General features: G+C 35.5%; 1 protein-coding gene across 16 annotated transcripts in view; it reads right to left on the minus strand.

Annotated features, from left to right (window-relative positions):
* Positions 1–19,697, minus strand: part of PAM (peptidylglycine alpha-amidating monooxygenase) — a 281,047-nt gene that overhangs the window by 22,080 nt on the left and 239,270 nt on the right. For 11 of the 16 annotated variants that reach the window (XM_082620652.1, XM_082620650.1, XM_082620643.1 and 8 more), the window contains 3 exons: positions 19,062–19,382; positions 11,852–11,981; positions 1,422–1,538 (listed from right to left, as the gene is read on the minus strand). In XM_082620652.1, coding sequence (XP_082476778.1) covers positions 1,422–1,538; positions 11,852–11,981; positions 19,062–19,382 — 568 coding nt within the window. The remainder of the gene's footprint in view (positions 1–1,421; positions 1,539–11,851; positions 11,982–19,061; positions 19,383–19,697) is intronic. The other 5 variants (XM_082620648.1, XM_082620647.1, XM_082620644.1 and 2 more) reach the window with 1 other exon arrangement.

Genomic DNA, 19,697 nt, shown 5'->3' on the forward strand with positions numbered 1-19,697 from the left:
TGGTATATTAAATAACACAAATAACTTCAATTTGAAAGCAAGTTCTAAGATCATAAAGAAATGTGTATAAAACAAATTGTCTACAGAATTATAAATGGATTTATATGGTTTGAATAGCTTAAATATGCTGCAAGGTAATATAATGTTGTACTGATATAAAATATTAAATATATGACTGAAAAGCTTTAAGAGTACCTACTAAAGACAGTAAAACCCAAAGAAAACAACTTCCAGCAGACATGGGCTGTGATCATCTGAGCAAAGAGAAGTGGTGTGCTGGATAATCATTAGAGAAGGTTAATCTGTTTAACAAATCAATTGGAACGACCTGGGTAAGAGAACTGTAACGTGGACAGAGACTCACAGGCTTAAGGAACTTGGACAGAGTTAAAAACACATGGACAATGTCTTAATGTGATTGTGGTCAAACTTGACAATCCATAAGCTATGTTTGTCAGCTTCTAGCCTTTGCAAGGTGTTGGCATCACAGATTTTTTTTTCATGAGCCAAGAATGTAACACTCTGATCTTGACTAATAAACTGAACTAGATCTCTCTTTTGGTGACTGAATGTGAGAGTTACGATTTGCTTTCAACATAGAAACCCCACTGTTGGCCAAGTTGATTTAGCAGCAGTTGCTCTGCCTTCCTCTTTAATTCCTTTCTGGAATGAGATGCTTCTGATTAATGGGTAGAGCACTGAAGAGACAGGTTCAGACACAATGAGTGGTGGGCTGGTATGTTAGAATTTGGCCCCTGACTCACCATCTTAGAATCCTATAAAAAGCTAACTATTACCATCTCCATAAGCAGCTGCATTCAAAGTGGATGGCTCCCCGCCTTTCAAAGAAGCTGGCTTTCCCTGTGTCTAAGCAGATGGAGTAGGGTATAGCTCCTAAAGCTGCCAGGTTATAGCTGTTGTGGACACTCTGTAAGCAGGTGTCCCTTTCTTTCAATGACCATGAATATCAGCCAACTTTTTTTGGCTGCCAAATGCCGTCTAGGAATAAGACCAAATAATGAGCAGCTTTCAAAGCCAAATTACCTATGCATGCTATGGAAAGCTGAAAGTGACATTTGTTTAGTCTTCACTTTGAGATGGGAAGAGAGAAGCCTTTTTTCTTAATGGTGATTGGTTGGTGAATTTGGTTATATAACTTTTCTGCTCAAGAATTCTTTTTTTTATCCTTCAGATCTAGCTGAGTAGCAAGTCACTTCATTAGCATATGTATCAATTCTCTCTGAAGCTTGACTACCTACTAGAATCACCTGGGGAGCTTTCAAACTATTTTGATACCTGGGCCCCCTCCCAGACTAAATCTGAATCTAATTTTTGGAAGCTTCCCAGGTGATTCTAATATTCAGTCAGGGTTTAGAACCACCTCTTTAGAAAATGAAAGACAGTCAGGTAATTTAACTCACAGATTTTTTCCACTGGACTGGAGTACTGCGGCATTATTTGGATCTATGACAAGAATAGTGTCTTCTTCAATTGGCCCGAGACCTCTTTGCTGGTAAATAAACTTACTGTCAAAAGAGCTAAAAAAAAAAAAAGCATTAGAATGGAAAATAAACCAATCAGAAACATCAGTGAACTTGAGAAATGCAGGCCATTCACTTGAGATTTTAAATAGAGAAACAAGAGAAGGGCTCAGATGTGCCTGACTTCACTCTTTGCCCTTCACACTTCAGATATACCATTAGCCTGAAGAACTAGTGAATGGTCAGTGGAGCAGCAGCATGGGCAGTGCCTGGAGATGCAAGGTTTCAGACGTACCAAATACGAATTGGTACTTTCACAAGATCCCCAGGTGAGTCATATTCACATGAGACTTTGAGAAACACTACCTAGAACTCTTAAAGAAAACTAATTTTTTTCAAAGGCTCTTCAAAATGTTTTAATTCAATAGTTATTTTCTTTCAACTTTTTGTGCAATGATAAGGAAAGTGTAAATGATAGCAGGAAGGATAGTGATCAAAACTATGTTTGCTATTTTACTTGCTGTAGGTACAACATGCAAATACATATTATTAGGATGTAGAATGAAATGTTCAAAATATTTTGAAAATATAAAACATAATTGATTCTTGAAATAAAAATGTGTTTAGAGACATAAAACTTTTTCCATATAACAATTTTTCTATAAGTACAAAATGGACATCTATATAATAATTAATGTAAACACTAAAATGAATATGACAATTTCTGCTTTTTTAACTCTGTACCTTCCAGATTATAAAATATTATGAACATGTATGTTTATATATATTTTTCATTTACATTTCTATCTGAATTGTTAGTAATATCTTTCTTTAAGTTGACAGTTATCACAGACATTGTACTTATTTAAATACCTGTTTTGGAAATTATTTGGGATACATAACAAAGATAAGCTCTTCTAATGTAAGCTTATGTAAAAGAGGAAAATATACAAAGCGCCAAGAGACCAACTTATATTTTCAAAAGCAAAGAATTGATCAGCACATAGTTAAGCCATATGTGTGTGGGTGTTGGGGGGGCATAAAAGTATATAATATATAATATATATATTTTGCCAGATGAATATTTCTGTAAAATAGAATTTCCCTTATAGAATCAGACAAGTCTGTGAAAAAAAAACTATTAATATTTTGTAGTTCAACTGTATAAGCAAAAGAATCTGAATAATATTAAATATTTATGGAGAGACATTTGCAAATTTGGAAGGCGACAGACTGCTCAAAGCTGTCATACCTCTATTATTAGTTGGTTAGTATTACTTATGCAAAGTCCCAGTAGGAGAACAAAAATTTCAAAATTACATTCTCTTGCCATTAAAAATATACATCACAATTATTTGAGCTTCTTGACTGTCATAGTCTTTTGGGTATATTTTTCCTGAAAGATACTAATAAGTCCCTGAAGCAGTTCTTATTAATGATGCATTCAATTGAATAAAAAATATTGATTCAGCTTTCTCGACCTAAAGCTTAAGTAATATTGCTTACATACGCTATTACGTGTAGTTAAAACCACACACCAGTACCTAGAAAAAAAATACGTAAGTTAACAAAATGGAAGTAACATCACTAACAGAGCAGATTTTATAAGACAGTCATGAGATCATTATTAAATTGAAATATAAAATTTTATTAGTTTGAACCAATGTAAGAATATACAAGGTATTATTAAATCAGGAGACAATGGTAAAGAGCAAACATGAAGTAACTCTTTCTCAGTACTATGAAACACCAGTTTATCCTGTATCTGAAACTGTATTTTCAATGTGACTTTCTGTACTAAAAACATCATACCAATTCCCCTAGAAAACAAAGGTACTGGATTCAACCATCAATGATCTATATTTTTTAACAAGTTGTCTATGATACTGGATAACTTTAGTTCAGTATGTCTAAGACTCATAGTATGCTACAGTTTTATATTCATATGTAATAGGATAAAGTCTCATCATTTATCATTTCTTTTAAGGCCTAAGACATATTTCTCATTATTCAGAAACATTTCATGATTTGTAGTGGCATAATGGTAATTTAAATAATGTGAAAATTATGTTTTCTCTGACTTTAAGGAGTTAAAATTTGTTTTCCCTTTTTTTTTTAAAGAAAATTTGAGATAACTGTAGATTTACATGCAGTTGCAAGAAAAAATAATACAGAGAGATTCTGTGTACACTTTACCTAGTTTCCTCCATGGTAGCATTTTGCACAACTACAGTACAATATCATAACCAGGATATTGATATTGATAAAATCCACTGATTCAACTTAGATTTCCCTTTCCATCTTGTATTTCCTAAAATTTTCATTTATTCTTGCAGTTTATTTACTTGGGCATGGAATATACTAGTACATTACTTCTCCACCCCACCCCCACCTAGGAGTTAGTAATATGGAAAGTTACCGAGTCCTCATAATTCTTACCAAGTGCTATCCACTTGACATTCAGACAGTGTTCTGACCCACTACTGACAGCTAATAACAGTGGCAGTCCAATTGCCTATTGCATATCTTGATAAAACTGGAGCCTACCAGACCTCAGCATACCTAATTTCATATCTCTTATTTGCAAAATGACAAACCATACAGGAAGCCTGACATATTTACTTGTTCATGATTTCCCCAAGCAATAGGTTGCAGCAACAGCAACTCTTTGGTCTGTCTTGTCATTCACTTAAATATTCGCCATCAGTCTTAAATCTCTGGTCCTACTATTTTAGGAAATAACATTCCTACAACTTATGATGGAGAGAAAGTAGATCTCCCCACCCCCATGTTCAGGAGCATATGTTGACCTCCTCTAATTTAAATCATGTTTTTTATAGCTTCAGCTTATTTCTCCAGACACTTAAATATTCTAAAATGCCAACTCTAGTTTAAATTACTCTCTGGCAGCCATGTAAGCTCAAAGTCAAGAACCTGCGATATTGAGCTTGGCTTCCAAGAAAACAAGCTATGTCAAGGAAGAAACATAAATAAACCCTGACTCACAGTCCTAATGCTAGTCAGATCGAATGAAATGTTATAGCTGATGCGTAGGTAAGTGAAAACATCCTTTATCAATGGTACTGTTCTGCACTGCTCATGAATACAGAAAAAAATGTATCAAGTAGGTGGTATTTTGCTGTCACAAACCTAAATTGTGTGTGGGCATCTATACTCACAATCTAGAAATGTCAGATTTCTAATGGTGGGAAAAATAGCAAAATTAACTAATTTGAGGATCATACTCTTTTATTTTATTAACCATTTTTTGGTGACGTTATAATAAATTGTGAAATAGCAAATGAAAGAGCCAAAAGAAAAATAAGTAACAAAGTAAATAAGCTACAGAGTAAATAAATCAGATTTTTATAATAAAACTTTGGATACACAGAAAATATCAGATCTCTCAACTTATCAAGATTTTTTTCTTAGTATCTCATTACAATGTAACAACTAATAATATGATTTTTTTTAGTGTTTTTTTTTTATTATTGTCACAAATTACTCCCATGTCATTAGCCTGTACAGAGGGCGTTTTATGTGATGCTTTAGACTAACGACTTTTCCTATGGTATTTGGCTCTATGATTATCAGTCATAGTATTACTACACTTCCCCTGTATCCATTAAGGATCTCAGTGATTAGGCAAGTTCTTGAATTTACTGACATTAGCATCATTTGAATATACTAATTTACTTCAGTAACATAAATAACAAATAATAACATTCTAGAATTCTTAGAAAGACCATAGCTTTAAGGAATTAACCACAACACAATAGGCCCAACCGTTTCACTGAAAATCTTCTGTGATACCATTTACCAGATGTCTATATGTTTAAACTGGCAGCATCAAGGGACATTCAGTCCCTCGGTGGATTGGTTGATGAGTCCTAATCCTTTCACTTGGGATCACTGGAGCCTCATGCAACTAACAGCTGGTCCCTGGCAGTTACACAGGGCAAGTAATAAAAGGAATTGATGTTTTTCTGAAATGGGAAAATCACACACACACACACACACTCACATTAAATCTGCCAAATAAAGTAATTTATAAACTCTCTTCTAATTCAAAGAAAAGTAACGCTCTAACAGTTCACAAACAGATGTCAGATTATAGAGCTGGATACACTGTTGCTATAGCAAACTGCTTATTTAGTGTTCGAAAGCAGCTACCCTGCATTATATGCTGCAGAGAGGTCTTTATTTCAACCACATTTAACTTTTTACAGGATATAATAATACCCTGCACATTTCACATAGTGCCTGGAGCACTGCTGATTTCTGTTTGCTTCTCTGAAAAAGCACTCAGCGGAAAAGACTGAACTGCGGCCTGTGGGCTGGAATTCATCAGTTCTTTATTTTAGCAATTTGAATCCCCCATTAATGATTTTGCACATTAGCAGCTAATCAAACAGTTTAGATAAGGCTGAAAAGAAATGCTTTGCAATATTCTCACACAAAAGAACTAGAATAGGGAGAAAATAAACTTCTGTGCCATCAATCAAAATTAAGGAAATGCAAAATAAATAATAGCAATTGAAGAGAGAAGTAAAATATAATGTTGTAATTATATAAATTAAGAGGCTGGAGAAAGGACCATAGGTTTTCAAGTGAGAAAATAAGTGGAAATGTACCCTCAACATTAGGAAAGCAAAGACATACCATAATAAGACCAAAGACTTTAAATGGAATATAACTTAATACTATGTTAAAAACACTTACTTCTGAATATATACACATTGAAAAATTCCTATGAGGAAGAAAAAAGGTGGGAAAATAAACCAGTATGACTATTTAGTGTCCTGATGGACCTAGCACTAGAGACATCTCAAATAGGGATGAAAAGAACAAAGAACTAGGTATCACAGCACTGGGCTCTGTTTGGTCAATAAGGCCACTGGGAATGGGTCACTTAACAAAGTGCTTTTTGTTACTCAACAGAGTGAGGCACTTTTTAAAGTCTTCATTTTTTTGGACTAGGGAACAGAGTTAGGGAGTTCAAATGTCTTGATGCAGGTTTCAAAGGTAGGAGATGGTAACCAAGATTCAAACCCAGGTCTCCTGTCTTCAAAAACATGTGGTTTTCTCTTACTAGGATTGACCTCACTGGACTGGAGAATCTCCCCTCCAGTTGTCAAATTTAATTTGTAGATGTAGAAGAGATAGGAAGAATAGTCACATAGCCAAGAAGAATCAGAGAAAGTGGCATAAAACTGGAAGAAAATGGCTTGAGTCAAACTGGAAACGGCAACATGAGAGAAAAGTGTAGACTATGGAAACATTCTTTTTGTAGAACTCCTTACAATTTTCTCTCAGATGTGAAGATACTAAGGTACCACTCAGTCATTTTGAGTTCAATTTTCCAGGCCCAGTTAATTCTTAAGGTATGAAAGAATTTGCAGACACAGAAGCAGGACCTCAAGCAGATATATCTTAACTGAACTCCAGAAAACTAGGGAGGCAAATCTTGAACTGATTTTTATGAAAGTTAGAAAGCAGATAGATTTCTGAAACAATAGAACCTCACAAGGTTCCATAAAACATTGATGAAGAGGTGGTTTGTGAACAAATTATTTGGAGGGCAAGTGGGAGAAGATTCCCAGAAGACCACACCTCTAAGGACAAAACTTGCTAAACCAATCATTCAACTATGCAAATTTTATAAACAACATGTATAAAGATGTGAAAGGCAAGCTCATCAAACAGGCCTCATACCAGGCTGGAAGGGACAGCTCATTCTCTGGTTAATTAAGAATAAAATAATATCTGTAAATTGAAGCAGTGCTAAACCTAGTGAAGTGAAATGGAATTGGAATAAAATCCGGAATTCAGTGTTTTTAAAGCACTGCATAAGTATAAATTTCCAGTAAAAACTTCAGCACAATTTCAGGAAGTATATCTGGAGATTCTAGTAGATTACAAATTCAACACAGAGTAACAAGGCAACACAAGATATGACTGCTGAAGAAAAGTGAATAGAACCCTTTTACACTAATAGATATCTAGAATACACATCAAGGAAAGTAATTGCATTGCTGATCAGCTAACACATGAGGTATTGTGGCCACTTCTCAACCAAACACTTTAAAGGACTGAGAAACCAGAGCACCTTCAGATGAAAGTATCATGTCAGTATGAAGACTGGCTGAGGGCCTGGGGGATATTTAGTCTGGAGAAGATAAGACTTTCCTTAAATATGCAAATAACTGACATGAATAAATGGGAGTAAATTCACTTTGCATTTGGCTGTCATGAAGGTGAAGTTACAGGACACAGATGTGAATTTAACATAATGAAGAACTTTATGACATCTAGATGAGTCCCATAACTGGAAAGTATGTCTCATATCTAGGGCGTTTGTTGGCACTGAGAGTTCAAGCTCCACATGACTATGGAAGATTTTGTTTAGAGATGTCCCAGCAGGAAGCTGGAGATGAGCTTCTGGTGGACATTTGCTCTTCTGGGTGCCCAGTGTCTACTGCCCCATTTTGTGCTAATGAAACCTCAGTTTTTCTTTAGTTGACCCAACATTCTGAGCCTCACTCTCAGTCCACTTGCTTTTGATAATGTCAACTCTACTCTCACATTCCAAGAATAGAACAAAAAGTTAGGCTAAGCCAAAGAGTGGATTTCATTCCTCTGCCCACAGTGACTGGTTTAGGATGCAAGAAATATGACCTAAAGTCAGGGAGAACACTGACAGTGTTTTAGAACACTGAAAGTCTCCATTTAAGGATCTCCTGTTGGCCTACATCAGGGAAATAGACTACCTCTTCTATAATTCTGAAGCTGCAAGTGGGGAGGAAGATCAATCAGGGTCTAAGAATGGAGCCAACCAGGAGAAAATGTGTTAAATAGGTGCTGGTGGTGTCGTTTGAGCTACCATACCCTTAAAGTTTTTATTTGTACAAACTAATAAATTTCTTTTCCTAAGCTAGTTTGTGTTGGTTTTCTCCCTTATTCATTACAGAAAGAATTCCAAGTAATACAACTTCCAAAATCCCTTCCAACTCCATGTGAAGAAATGACAAGTGGTATAATGGAAACACCTTTTAGCACCTAAAAATTAGGGATAAAACCCATGGTTTACTTAAGAGGGTATGTGATGTGAGGCCTGCACAGTAGAAACTCAGCCAGAGCTGAGATAAATAAAAGAAAGGCCAAGAAGCAAGCCTCTGACAATGGTGGTGATTTTGACAGAGACGGAGGGGCAGCTGTTACTGAGGCAGGAGCTATCCAGCTCCTGCTGGGAGGCATTTAAAGAGCTCTAGCTGCCATGCTGCCGGAGCACCAGGGCAGACAAGAGGCTCTTTAAAGTTTCATTACACCCTGCTGGTAATAGGCATTTCCTATTTTAGCTAGAAGATGCATCTTAAAGTAGCCATACTGACAGGGAAGAAAATGGAAATCAAATTGAGAAAGGGAGTTGACAGTCATCTTTCAGGAGGGTAAGTGTTTTATCATCATCATCATTATCATTATTATTACTACTACTACTATTATTATTATTTTGTTGCTATGCTTATTTAGCATGATTAAGTAGAAAAGTAAGAGTTGATCAAGGCTATCAGGTAGAAATGAAGAGTAATACTACTTATAAAGACAGTTTTTGTGATGATATCAAAAGAGCTTTGAGTACTGAGTATTAATTAGGGATTATTATTAACTCCAAGCACTGTCTGATACTTAAAGAATGATCAACTACAAAAAAATTAGGGGATATAGACTACTAAGATTTGATTTAGAGCAAGCTCTAGCCTTATGGAACTTATAATTTTGTGAACATGAGAAGTATCAGGATGGGAAAGATTCTGAGGAAAACTAATACAGGATTTCTCATCTTTCTATCCAAACAGTGGTAGCAACAAGAATGCAATTTCCACCCCATTTTTAATTTCCATTGTCTCTCACTAGCACATAATAAATTCTTCTGGAAAGTGCTGTCTTTTTCTTTGTATAGTCCTTGGATAGTCAATGAGGAAAAAGAAAAATTATGTACATTGTATATTCTATATAATGCAATTTATACATGTAGGAAGGATGGTCATGTATGGCCGTTCAACGAGCAGGGCCCACACATCCGAATCTGTTTTCCTACAAAATAACTAACAGAGTAATCCACTTCTTATTCCCTTTGTGAATAATAAAGCAGACAGTGTTAAAAGCAGAGATCTGAGTGCCAGAAGAGAACTTCCTCACAACCGTGGATTGCAAAGGCTGCTAGAGGCCAACAGGAAATACAAGAGACGCAGAAGGAAAGAGAGATAACAAATATTCTTACACCTGAAAGATAAAGAAGAAGAAGAAAGAAGAAACAGATTCAATGAGTTAAATCAGCACGCCTGCCCTGAAGAAGTCTTGCATTTTTGGCCCTTTGTCAGTGCCATTTATCGGGGTAAACACACCGGGGCTTTGGCAATGGAACTGGAATCTATTTACACATGATGCTGGTTATCTAGATGAAAGCAAGATGCCAGGAAAAAGCAGGTCTTCAGCTAGGACGGCCATATATGTCTCAGAAAATGTTCTTATGTGGCTCTTGTTTCACAGTCTTGTGTCATCTACCCCAAGCTGGCCTTTACTGATCCCCCCCTTTTTTTTCTATTAAACTATTCCAGCCTCTGCTGTTCACTTGGAATGAATATCATATTAAAATGGAAAATTGGACTTTGTCCGATTTAGCTTTAGCCAGCTGAAACAGTATCAATGGGAGAAAATGATGCTGTAATTTTCTAATCTGGTAAAATGTGGCTAGAAATCCATGCGGAAAATGTAGCAATATTCATTAAAATGAAGAATATGCTACAATGAATAGTAACAGTTTGCTTTTGAAAGCACTTGTGAAAATATCATTAGATGTTCAATAAGGACTAAGACGATGTAACAGAGATGTATGAATAGGGATGCTGAGTTCGAAGGCTTTGAACTCTGAAGTGATCTCTTTCTCAGGTTCCATTTTTGAGTGTGACAATTGGAAAGGACAATTAAACAGTAACAAAGCTATCAATCTATTTTGAAATGCTAATTGAATTCCATCTTCAACTACACAAAGAAAACTACATACATGTGTATGTGACAGAGCAGGTTTAGCCTAAGTTTAATCAGCATCTCTGAAAATGGAGGAAGAAAACAATTGAACTGTACATGTGGATCCTCCATTTTCCAAATGAAACCCTACAGTTGTACACTTGAAAGGAGAGATTCATTACACTTAATTCATAAGATATTAAAAAATTTACCTTCATATGTAAATTTGTGATAAAACACATGAATAAATGGGTATTCATTACTCAGGAGAATTAAGATAACCTGCTAAATTTTGGAATAAGCTTTTAAAAATACCATCATGTAAATGTGCTCGTAATCCTCTAAAAGGCAGTAAGTATAACAAACTGGGTAAGTGGGCCAACTCTGGAGTCAGATGGAAAGGAACTGAAGCCTGACTTTGCCAGGCTAACTGTGAGGTCTGGGGCAGAACACTTACTTTCTCTTGGTTTCTTCACCTGTAAAACGTGAATGATGATAACAGTGCCTAAATGTTGTGAGGTAATTTATGTAAACAGAACAGTCACAGGAGCACAGTAAACACTCAATGAATGTTAGACTTTTTAACCAAAACTCCCTATAAGATGATAGTGGAAGATAGAATAAAAGGTTGGAAAGAGAAACCCAGAGGGAAAAGCGGGATATTAGTCTTAGTGTTATTCTTAAGTCTTGTTATTCTTAAGTTTTTGGTGCTCATGAAAAATGCAAATTTGAGTAATAAAATTAATCTGTATGGAAATGTGAAGGCCAAGGTACTGACTATTTCTATAATATGGTGGCCAAGCTGCTCTAACTACAATCTCCAGAAGGCACTGTTATCATGCCAGGGAGCAGTCTGATGGAAAGGGAGAGTCCAATAGCCTTAATATGGTTCTGTACCCAGTACATGGAAATAATGAAGTGCTTTATTGTAGTCAACTAATAATTTTCTTTGTTGATCATTGATCATGATGCACTTTTTCTGAAGTCTTGAAATGCCTCAGCTATGTACTGTCTTAACTGCCTTTAATGTTACTTTCCTTAGGAATGTGAAGGTAGCTTCAAGGGGGAGAGAGCAAAATGCTAAGTAGGCAGAATCACAGACTGTTATTGCCTTCTTTCCATAAACTAGTTTGTGAAACTACCTTAATTGTTTTCAAATGCACAAGACTTTCTCTTTTCTATGTGTCACAGTCATATACTAAAAGAACAAATATGTTTTGCTCACAAAAATCAAGTTCAAAGAAAACCTTGATAGTCCTCTCACCATTATTCTTAGTTTAATGAAAAGCAATGCATGCTATTTTTATCTTCATTTACTCCTTCAAGGAAAAATTATTACTTACTTTCCATCCCAGACACGGTCACCTCTGTGGAAAATCACCAGATTATTCGTAGGGTCCAGAGCCATCCCAGACACCTGGCCTGGTAACAAGTATACTCCAGGCCAATCCAGTGCCTCTTCTACATGGAAATCTAAAAGATAAATCCATACATTTAGTGTAAAAAAGAAAGCTAGTATAACCTCATGAAGATTCACAATGATTATAAGAAGTTCATGCAGTAATGTCACTAGATGCAAAGAAAAAAAATCAAGCCATGCTCTACATAAAATATACCACAGGCACATGCCAAGGAGCCTCCTGAGCTATGATAAAGTAAGTGACTGTGAACTTGTTTGGGGATATGCTCTTTTCCTGTTGATAAGATGCCTCGTAAAACCAGTTTATCCTTAAGTCATTAAGGAGCAAATTTGAGACTGTCTTCTTAACAAGATTCTTACTTTAAATTAGTATCTTTGAAAAATATGGCAACATGGATGGCATCATTTTAATACAAAGCTTTTAAATGTTGTAAATAAATAGTATTCTTGGGCAATAAGCCCGTTTCCGTGTGTGTGTGTGTGTGTCTTTCTCATCTAACTTCTGTGTAAATTGTGGATGTTCAGAATACATTAGACCCTATAATAAACCATCATTGATAATACCTTGTACAAGGAACTATGTAAGATACCAATCTCATTTCACCTAACTTTAGTGTTCCTATAACAATGGGAATGGAGAGATATTCTTTCACTGCTTATATTTCACTGTTTCCTAACACGAGAAAGGAAAAAATAACAGGAACTCTATGACTGAGTGATTTACAATCACTCTCACTTCTGATCAGAATACATTTATACTTAGAGAATACCTAGGTTCAATTGTTAACCCCTTTTATAAAAATGCTCATGAATAAAGAGGTACCATGTACAGAGTAGCTATATTAACTGAGGATATAAAGTTATGAAGATGATGTGAAATCCTTTGTATCAGTGTCAATATTTCTTTCCCTCTGAAACGCTTCAACAGAGATGCTGAGAAGTAAAAAAAGCAGCAATTTGAGTCTCCTTTCTCCTTCCCATACTCTGGAGGATGTGGCAACATGCAGTGAAATCCTCAAAGATAAACATTAAAGACTGGAGGAAGAAAGGGAAACACAGGGCTTGTACAGTCAGCTTCTGAAAGCCTGAGAGCATGCTGGTGTGAGAGTAAACACTTTAAAATAATTCTCTCAACTATACAACAGGAAACAGTAACTTTTCACTCAAAATATTCTTACCTTTGCTCATTTAATTTTTTAAAACAAAAATTAATAACAGCACAATCAACAGGATGCCTGGAACAGCTGTGTCTACAACCTTTGCTGAAGCATATTCAACAAATATTCCCTAAGTGTATTGTCTACATACGGTGTTATGTTAGATTCTGGGGACACAAAGAAATAAAGCATGGTTTTGGTCCTAGAGGGACTCATAGCATAAAAAAAAAAAAAAAAAAACCCAAATAACCAAAAAACAAACAAACAAAAAACAGAAAGCAAATATTTATGACACAGTACAGTGCAGGAACACAGGAAAGGGCCCATAATCCTTCCTGAGGCTTGGCTGGGAGAGGGTAGGTGTTCTCATTTAAAGTTTATTGAATATAGAAGTAGGCAGAGAATATTTCAGTCAGAAAGATGGGAAGTGAGGATGATTATAATTGCAGAATGTGTTTCAAGATCTTTAAGTAATTTGTATGTCTTTAAGGATATCTGTGTATGTCAGGAGGGGGTATGAGAGTGACAGGCAGGATTAACAGACCCCAAGATCTAGTTTAGACTGGAAAATATACATTTGTAGAGCACATGAAGGTATGGATTTAACGATGAATTAATGAATGTTGTTCTGAGCTGTGGTGTCTTGATCTATACTGTGATTAGTTTTGAGGTGTGCTGCAAGTACTTTATTAATAGCAGTAAAGCACAAAGCTTGGGAATAATTTACTTTTGAAATATATTAGAGCAGGTGAGAATGTCATTCTCACTCATGTGTGTTTTGCTATGTCTTCCTGAGTTGGGGAGAAGGGGGGCAGAGTAATAACTGGTGTGCCTAAATTTGCACAGCAGTGGATGTAAATGGGGCTGCTAGGATGAATAGCATTCATCATCTATCATGCTTATTATCTATCATAATAGGAGAAAAGGATGCAAATTGTGAATATAGGCGACTGGGAACCACTGAAGGTTTTCAAGCATGGGGTGACATGAAAAAAACTGTGTTTCTGAAAGTGAACTCAGGAAGCAGGGTATAAGTATTATAATTAGAGATGTATGGATGGATTCCCCAAAGAAAATGTTTCAAATTATTTTAAGTTCCTTGAATCTCAGGTTGTACTTCATTCATTCTCATCTCAGTTACAGCTTGTCTTTTCGGTGGTCATTCTGTACTCATTCAGCAGCTCCTGAAGATTCTGGATGGGCTCCAAGGGAGACTTGAACCTCATAACAATATAGATATTTAGTCGCTTTCATCAGCTTCTCAGAGCCCAGCACTACTACAACTAGATGGAATTTTGTGAGGGCAAGGATCATGTCTTATTCACTGTTTTGTCACTAAGTCTTGCACAGGGCCTGGCCCACTGTAATGGCCAAAAAAATGCACTAAATTGAACTCTATGCTCCAGTCTCTACTTGCTTATGTTGTCAACTAGCATTTAAACACCCTTATAATCTTTTAGTTCACTTGTACTACCTCTTTTTACCCCTAGTATTGTGCTGAAGCTACCGTGAAGAGACTAAAAAAAAATGCAAATTGGCTAATTATTTTCATTAAAGACAATAAACAAATGTCAGGTTTCCTGGAACTTTTCTATTCAGTGGTCCACCAACAGGTACTGGATGCGAGGTGCTCATGAAGATTCAGAGATATTAATTCTGATAGAAATATGCAATGTCCCAAATATCAATAAATACACTATTCTGGCTTCAAATGTGGATTTCATAAAATATTGGAAATACTGTATAAAGAACCTTAATCTGGCTGTGAATAACCCTAATTATCATTGATCTTAGATTGGTAAGCACTCAAAAAGCACTGCCTAATGGGTCATTAGCCTATTTTGTCACTTATAAGAATCCCTTTTGGTTGGGAATTTTCAAGAAGAAAAAGCAGTGTAAATATCTAGAACATATTTATATACTTTTGGTAAATTTTCAAAACAGCAAAGGTGATATGTGAGGAAATATATAAGAGGGTTAACACTGTAAGAAACCTTGCTCTTTTTGTCAGTGCAAAGAACTATTTTGTGCACGGCAAGAACATTCAGAGAAATTATATTAAATTATTTTTAATTTCATTTAAAAATATCATTGTACATTTATTAAGATTACCCAGCCAAGACCTCAAAACTTTCAGGACCTCAAAACCTAGGTCTCTGTGTTAATTACAAATTCTAAAATAGTTAAAGGAAAACTCTTCTGTGAACACTACCTCAGTTAATTGATGTTTTTGCTTCCAGTGTCATGTTTTTCATTATTAGGCAGTTAAAGGCTGTTCTCTTTGATATGGGAACATATGTATATGTATAGGAGTCACTTTGTTATAAAGCAGAAACTAACACACCATTGTAAAGCAATTATACTCCAATAAAGATGTTAAAATCAAAAAGGCTGTTCTCTTTAAGATTAAATGATCAAGAACAAAGCAGTCATTGAGAACTAGTGCTGTATGGATATGGACTAAATACTGATGCTTTCCCAATCCCTTTTTTTTTTGGTGGTATGCAGGCCTCTCACTGTTGTGGCCTCTCCCATTGCGGAGCACAGGCTCCGGGAGCGCAGGCTCAGCGGCCACGGCTCACGGGCCCAGCCGCTCCACGGCATGTGGGATCTTCCCGGACTGGGGCACGAACCCGTGTCCCCTGCATCGGCAGGCGGACTCTCAACCACTGTGCCACCAGGGAAGCCCCCTGCCCACCTTTATAAGAGAATCACAGGATGCTATAACAGGACTGGCTCATCCCAGGTTATTTTCTCTATTCATAAAAAAGGAAATACAGGCTTGGGCAAGACTTCAGTCATCAATAGCAAGGGTGATTATTTCCTAATCCTCAATTACAAATATTTCAAATCCTTATTAAAAATTATATGACAAAATATATTTGGGTTCTAACTTAACATTTTCAATCATGGAAAAGTTAAAAATTTGAGTTCAGATTCCTCTTAGTTTTTATCTAAGAAGTAATTCAGTATATGACTAATGTTGTAGACTTACAGTTTTAATTTGAAAATTAAATACAAATTTCTTACATGTGACCTTGGGCAAGCCAACTCCCAGTGTCAGCTGCTCTAAATTCACATGTCAAATAATAGGATTATTTCAGAAGAATCTTTGTATTCATTATAAATAAAGGTAATTGTGCAGCCTCATATTCCACCATATATTTAGAAAAAAAGTTACTACTTTAAAAAAAAAATTAAACATTACTATTAAAATTGTATCAATAAATCACTAAGAGGATTAATGAATTACACCTTTCCAGGAAAGATTAATGTTAGTAATCAATGCTGCTTTCATATGAAATTATTAATAAGCATTTAAAAGGGCATTTTCATTTATCTGTGTACATAAGGACTAACAGACAAAGTTGAGAAAAAACATAATTGCAAACCTAGGACTTTTCCAGAAGGCAACTAGAATAAAGACTATGATTTTCTTTCTACTCTATTAATGCTGTCTCAATATAGATGTCAAACTAATGGTAGAAACCAAACTATGTTAAGTGTAAAAAGGAGTGCATTTGCCTCTCAATTTACCAGGTTGCATATTTTCACACTGTACATCATATATTACAGGAAAACATCAAGGCAGATCAATATGAGTGATCAGCGATTTGAAGAGCCACAAACTCCCATTATGATAGAACAGTGCCAAGTCATTTTCTCAATTTATCAACTCAGAGTGCCAATTTTTGCAGCTTTCCTACACATTGCAAGAACATTCTCTCATGGATGCTACTTAAGCTAAAATAATTAATATTTAGTTTTACTACTTTGGTATTTAAACTTTTGAAATCTTAGTCCAACCTGACATTAATGGTAGCAATTATAATCATAATTATTGTTAACATATTATAGCATTTATTAAGTGCTTTTCTTTAATTAAAGTTAGATATTAGATAGTGTTATGGTAAACAGTGAAAGAAAATTGAAAAGACTTTTAGAAATAGCTTACCTAAATATGAGTTTTGTTATTTTGCATTTAATTTTTTTTAAGTTTTGAATCAGAGCAGTGAAGTAACACTAAAATAGGTCATTTCAGAAAGGAAATACATGCACATTTTCTTCCTGTAACTAGAATTTGTGCTCTATGTTTCTGTAACTCATTGCTTTATTTATTTCAGTAACATTCACCCACATACTTAAAATGAAAGGAAACTTCCTGAACCAGATCCTGGAGAAACATTTTTTTCCTGGTCACTGCCATTCTGACTACCTTGGAAGGTATAAGGAGATTTGGCCAGTAAGTGTATTTTGAGTATTTTAAGCATTTCTTTCTCAGAAAAACTAAGTTGGTTTTAGGAATACAATTCCTTAAGTCAAACTGTGATTTCTACACTGACATTTATGATGCCTATAAATGACCATGATATTATTTCAAATCAAAGAGTAATAAAGGCAAGTCATAGATAACTAGAAACTAAATTTTTGGTGGTGAGCACACTGTAGGGTATACAGAAATAAAAATATAACGTTGTACACATGAAACATAAATAATGTTATAAACCATGTTACTTCAATAAAAAATAAATACTTCAAAAAAAAAAAAAAGACAAGCCATGGAATAAAGCATGATGCAACTCTAACACTTCATGCTTGAATAGAGTTGTATTCTCACCAAAGAGGCCCCTTTCCTTTTTATATTTATGTGCTGTTTGGGTTATTTACTATCCTTAATATAGACATTCAGACAGACACTCCAGTCTTTCTATGAAATGGATAGGGGCATGATAAACTTCAAATTTCTAGACACCATACTCAGAGATGTCAATTCAGTTGCTCTTCAGTAGGATTCAAGAGTCTAGATTTTTCATAATCACCCTAGGTGATTCTGATGCAAGAGGGTCCAGGGACCACCTCTTGAGAAACACAGTTTTATTAGGTAAATTTAGAAGGAGCTAGAGCAGGGCTGACCCTGTTTAAATATGAAGAGGTAAAAATCTGGCTTCCATTTAACATCTCATAGAGACTATTAGGCCAGTCCTAATGGACAATGCTTGAAACTCCTGTGTTAGCAAAAGGCACTGCATCCTAATTTTTTTCAATTATAAATAAAAATCAGTTGGGTGTTGAATAATTTATGACTTCCTGCAAAGCTGTATTTGAAAACATCAAGCTGGCAGCCTGTGCCATTCCAGCCCACGCATGGACAGCTGCCATACATGCATATCCGTTACTTTTTTGGGGATTATCTCCACATGCTGTATTATCTGGCTTTCCACATTAGCAAGTAACATGAAACACAATCAATATCACAGAAGCCACAACACAATTAAAGACAAAGATGAGGCATCCATAGCTTGCTAGTACAGAAACCTGAAGGGAATAAGGTATTGTCCTCTAATTACAGAAGCCAATCCTGGTTAGAAGTAAAGATAAATCTGATAGTTACTGACTTGCTGGAGGTCCCTTCAGATATAACTACTCAACTTTCCAATTAAGATAGTAATTGATAATGGAACTTAAGAAATCAAAGTCATAAAAATGGTTACATTTTACAAGTCAATTGGATGAGAATGTTGGAAGTGTAAGATTCCTCTGAGAGGAATTTAATTACCTTAAAGGAAGGTAGTGTATAACCATTTCATACACCGGGACTTTATATATCAGGTTTGAATTTTCAGTTTATTCCCATTGAACTAAATGGAGAATGTTGATTTCATAAGAATCTGTTACTCTGAATTTCATATGCCACCCTCCCCAATATGATCCAAAGATTTTGGGTCTTAGTAATTCTGGCTCATCAACTGAACAGAAATTGAATTTACGTATTGATAGTACTGGACCAAAACAAAAAGAAAAACTCCTCAAACAAAGGTGATATATGACAACCCAAATATGAGTCATGTTTTTTCTAATGATAAATCCTTTTCATTGATGAGCTTTCTCACCCATTAATTTTTATTCCCTTCAGATTTTGCTTATGTGGATTGTAGCGTTTCACATTTTATTCTTTAAAAGAAGCCCTAAACGCACCTCCTGTGTGTTCTGGTTCCCAGGTGCCTTCACCGGGTAGTGGCTGCTGTAATGACAAAACTCTGCTCTCTGCTGGTCTCAGAGTAGATGCTAGTCTGTGGAATTTGTGAATTCTGTCTCTGACAAGAAGAGCATTGTCCCTCTCATGTTCTGCGCTCTCTCTGGCATCAGACTGACCAAGATCCTTCTTTTGGACTACGTTTGCAATCTCAGCTACCAGGTCTGACTCTGATTCTGCCTTTTCTGTAGGATTATATTTATGCACATGAACAACATCTTCCCTTTCTCCTAGCAGCTTGGAAAGTAGTGAATAGAAATCACCTGTGAAAAAAAGAGAAGAGATAAAGGGTGGAGAGTTGATAAGATTGCAAAATTTACAAAATTTTGTGCCTTAAATAATATCACCTCCTGATTCCTCATAATAGGTGAGAGAGAAGGTTGCTCTCAGATGTTCAAGCATGGGGAGAAAAAGATGATTTTCCAGGAGCTAACGACACTAAATAACGTCTATTAGCATAATAGTAGAAACAAAATAATGCGTATGTGACTGCAGGGCATGTTTTAATAAATGGTTTTCACAAGGTTAGTTTGGATTGATTTGGAAGTCAGAGTTCAACAGCTTTCTAAAATAAAATA

Source organism: Mesoplodon mirus (assembly GCF_964341445.2).
Source record: "Mesoplodon mirus genome assembly, chromosome: 5".
Lineage (NCBI taxonomy): Eukaryota > Metazoa > Chordata > Mammalia > Artiodactyla > Ziphiidae > Mesoplodon > Mesoplodon mirus.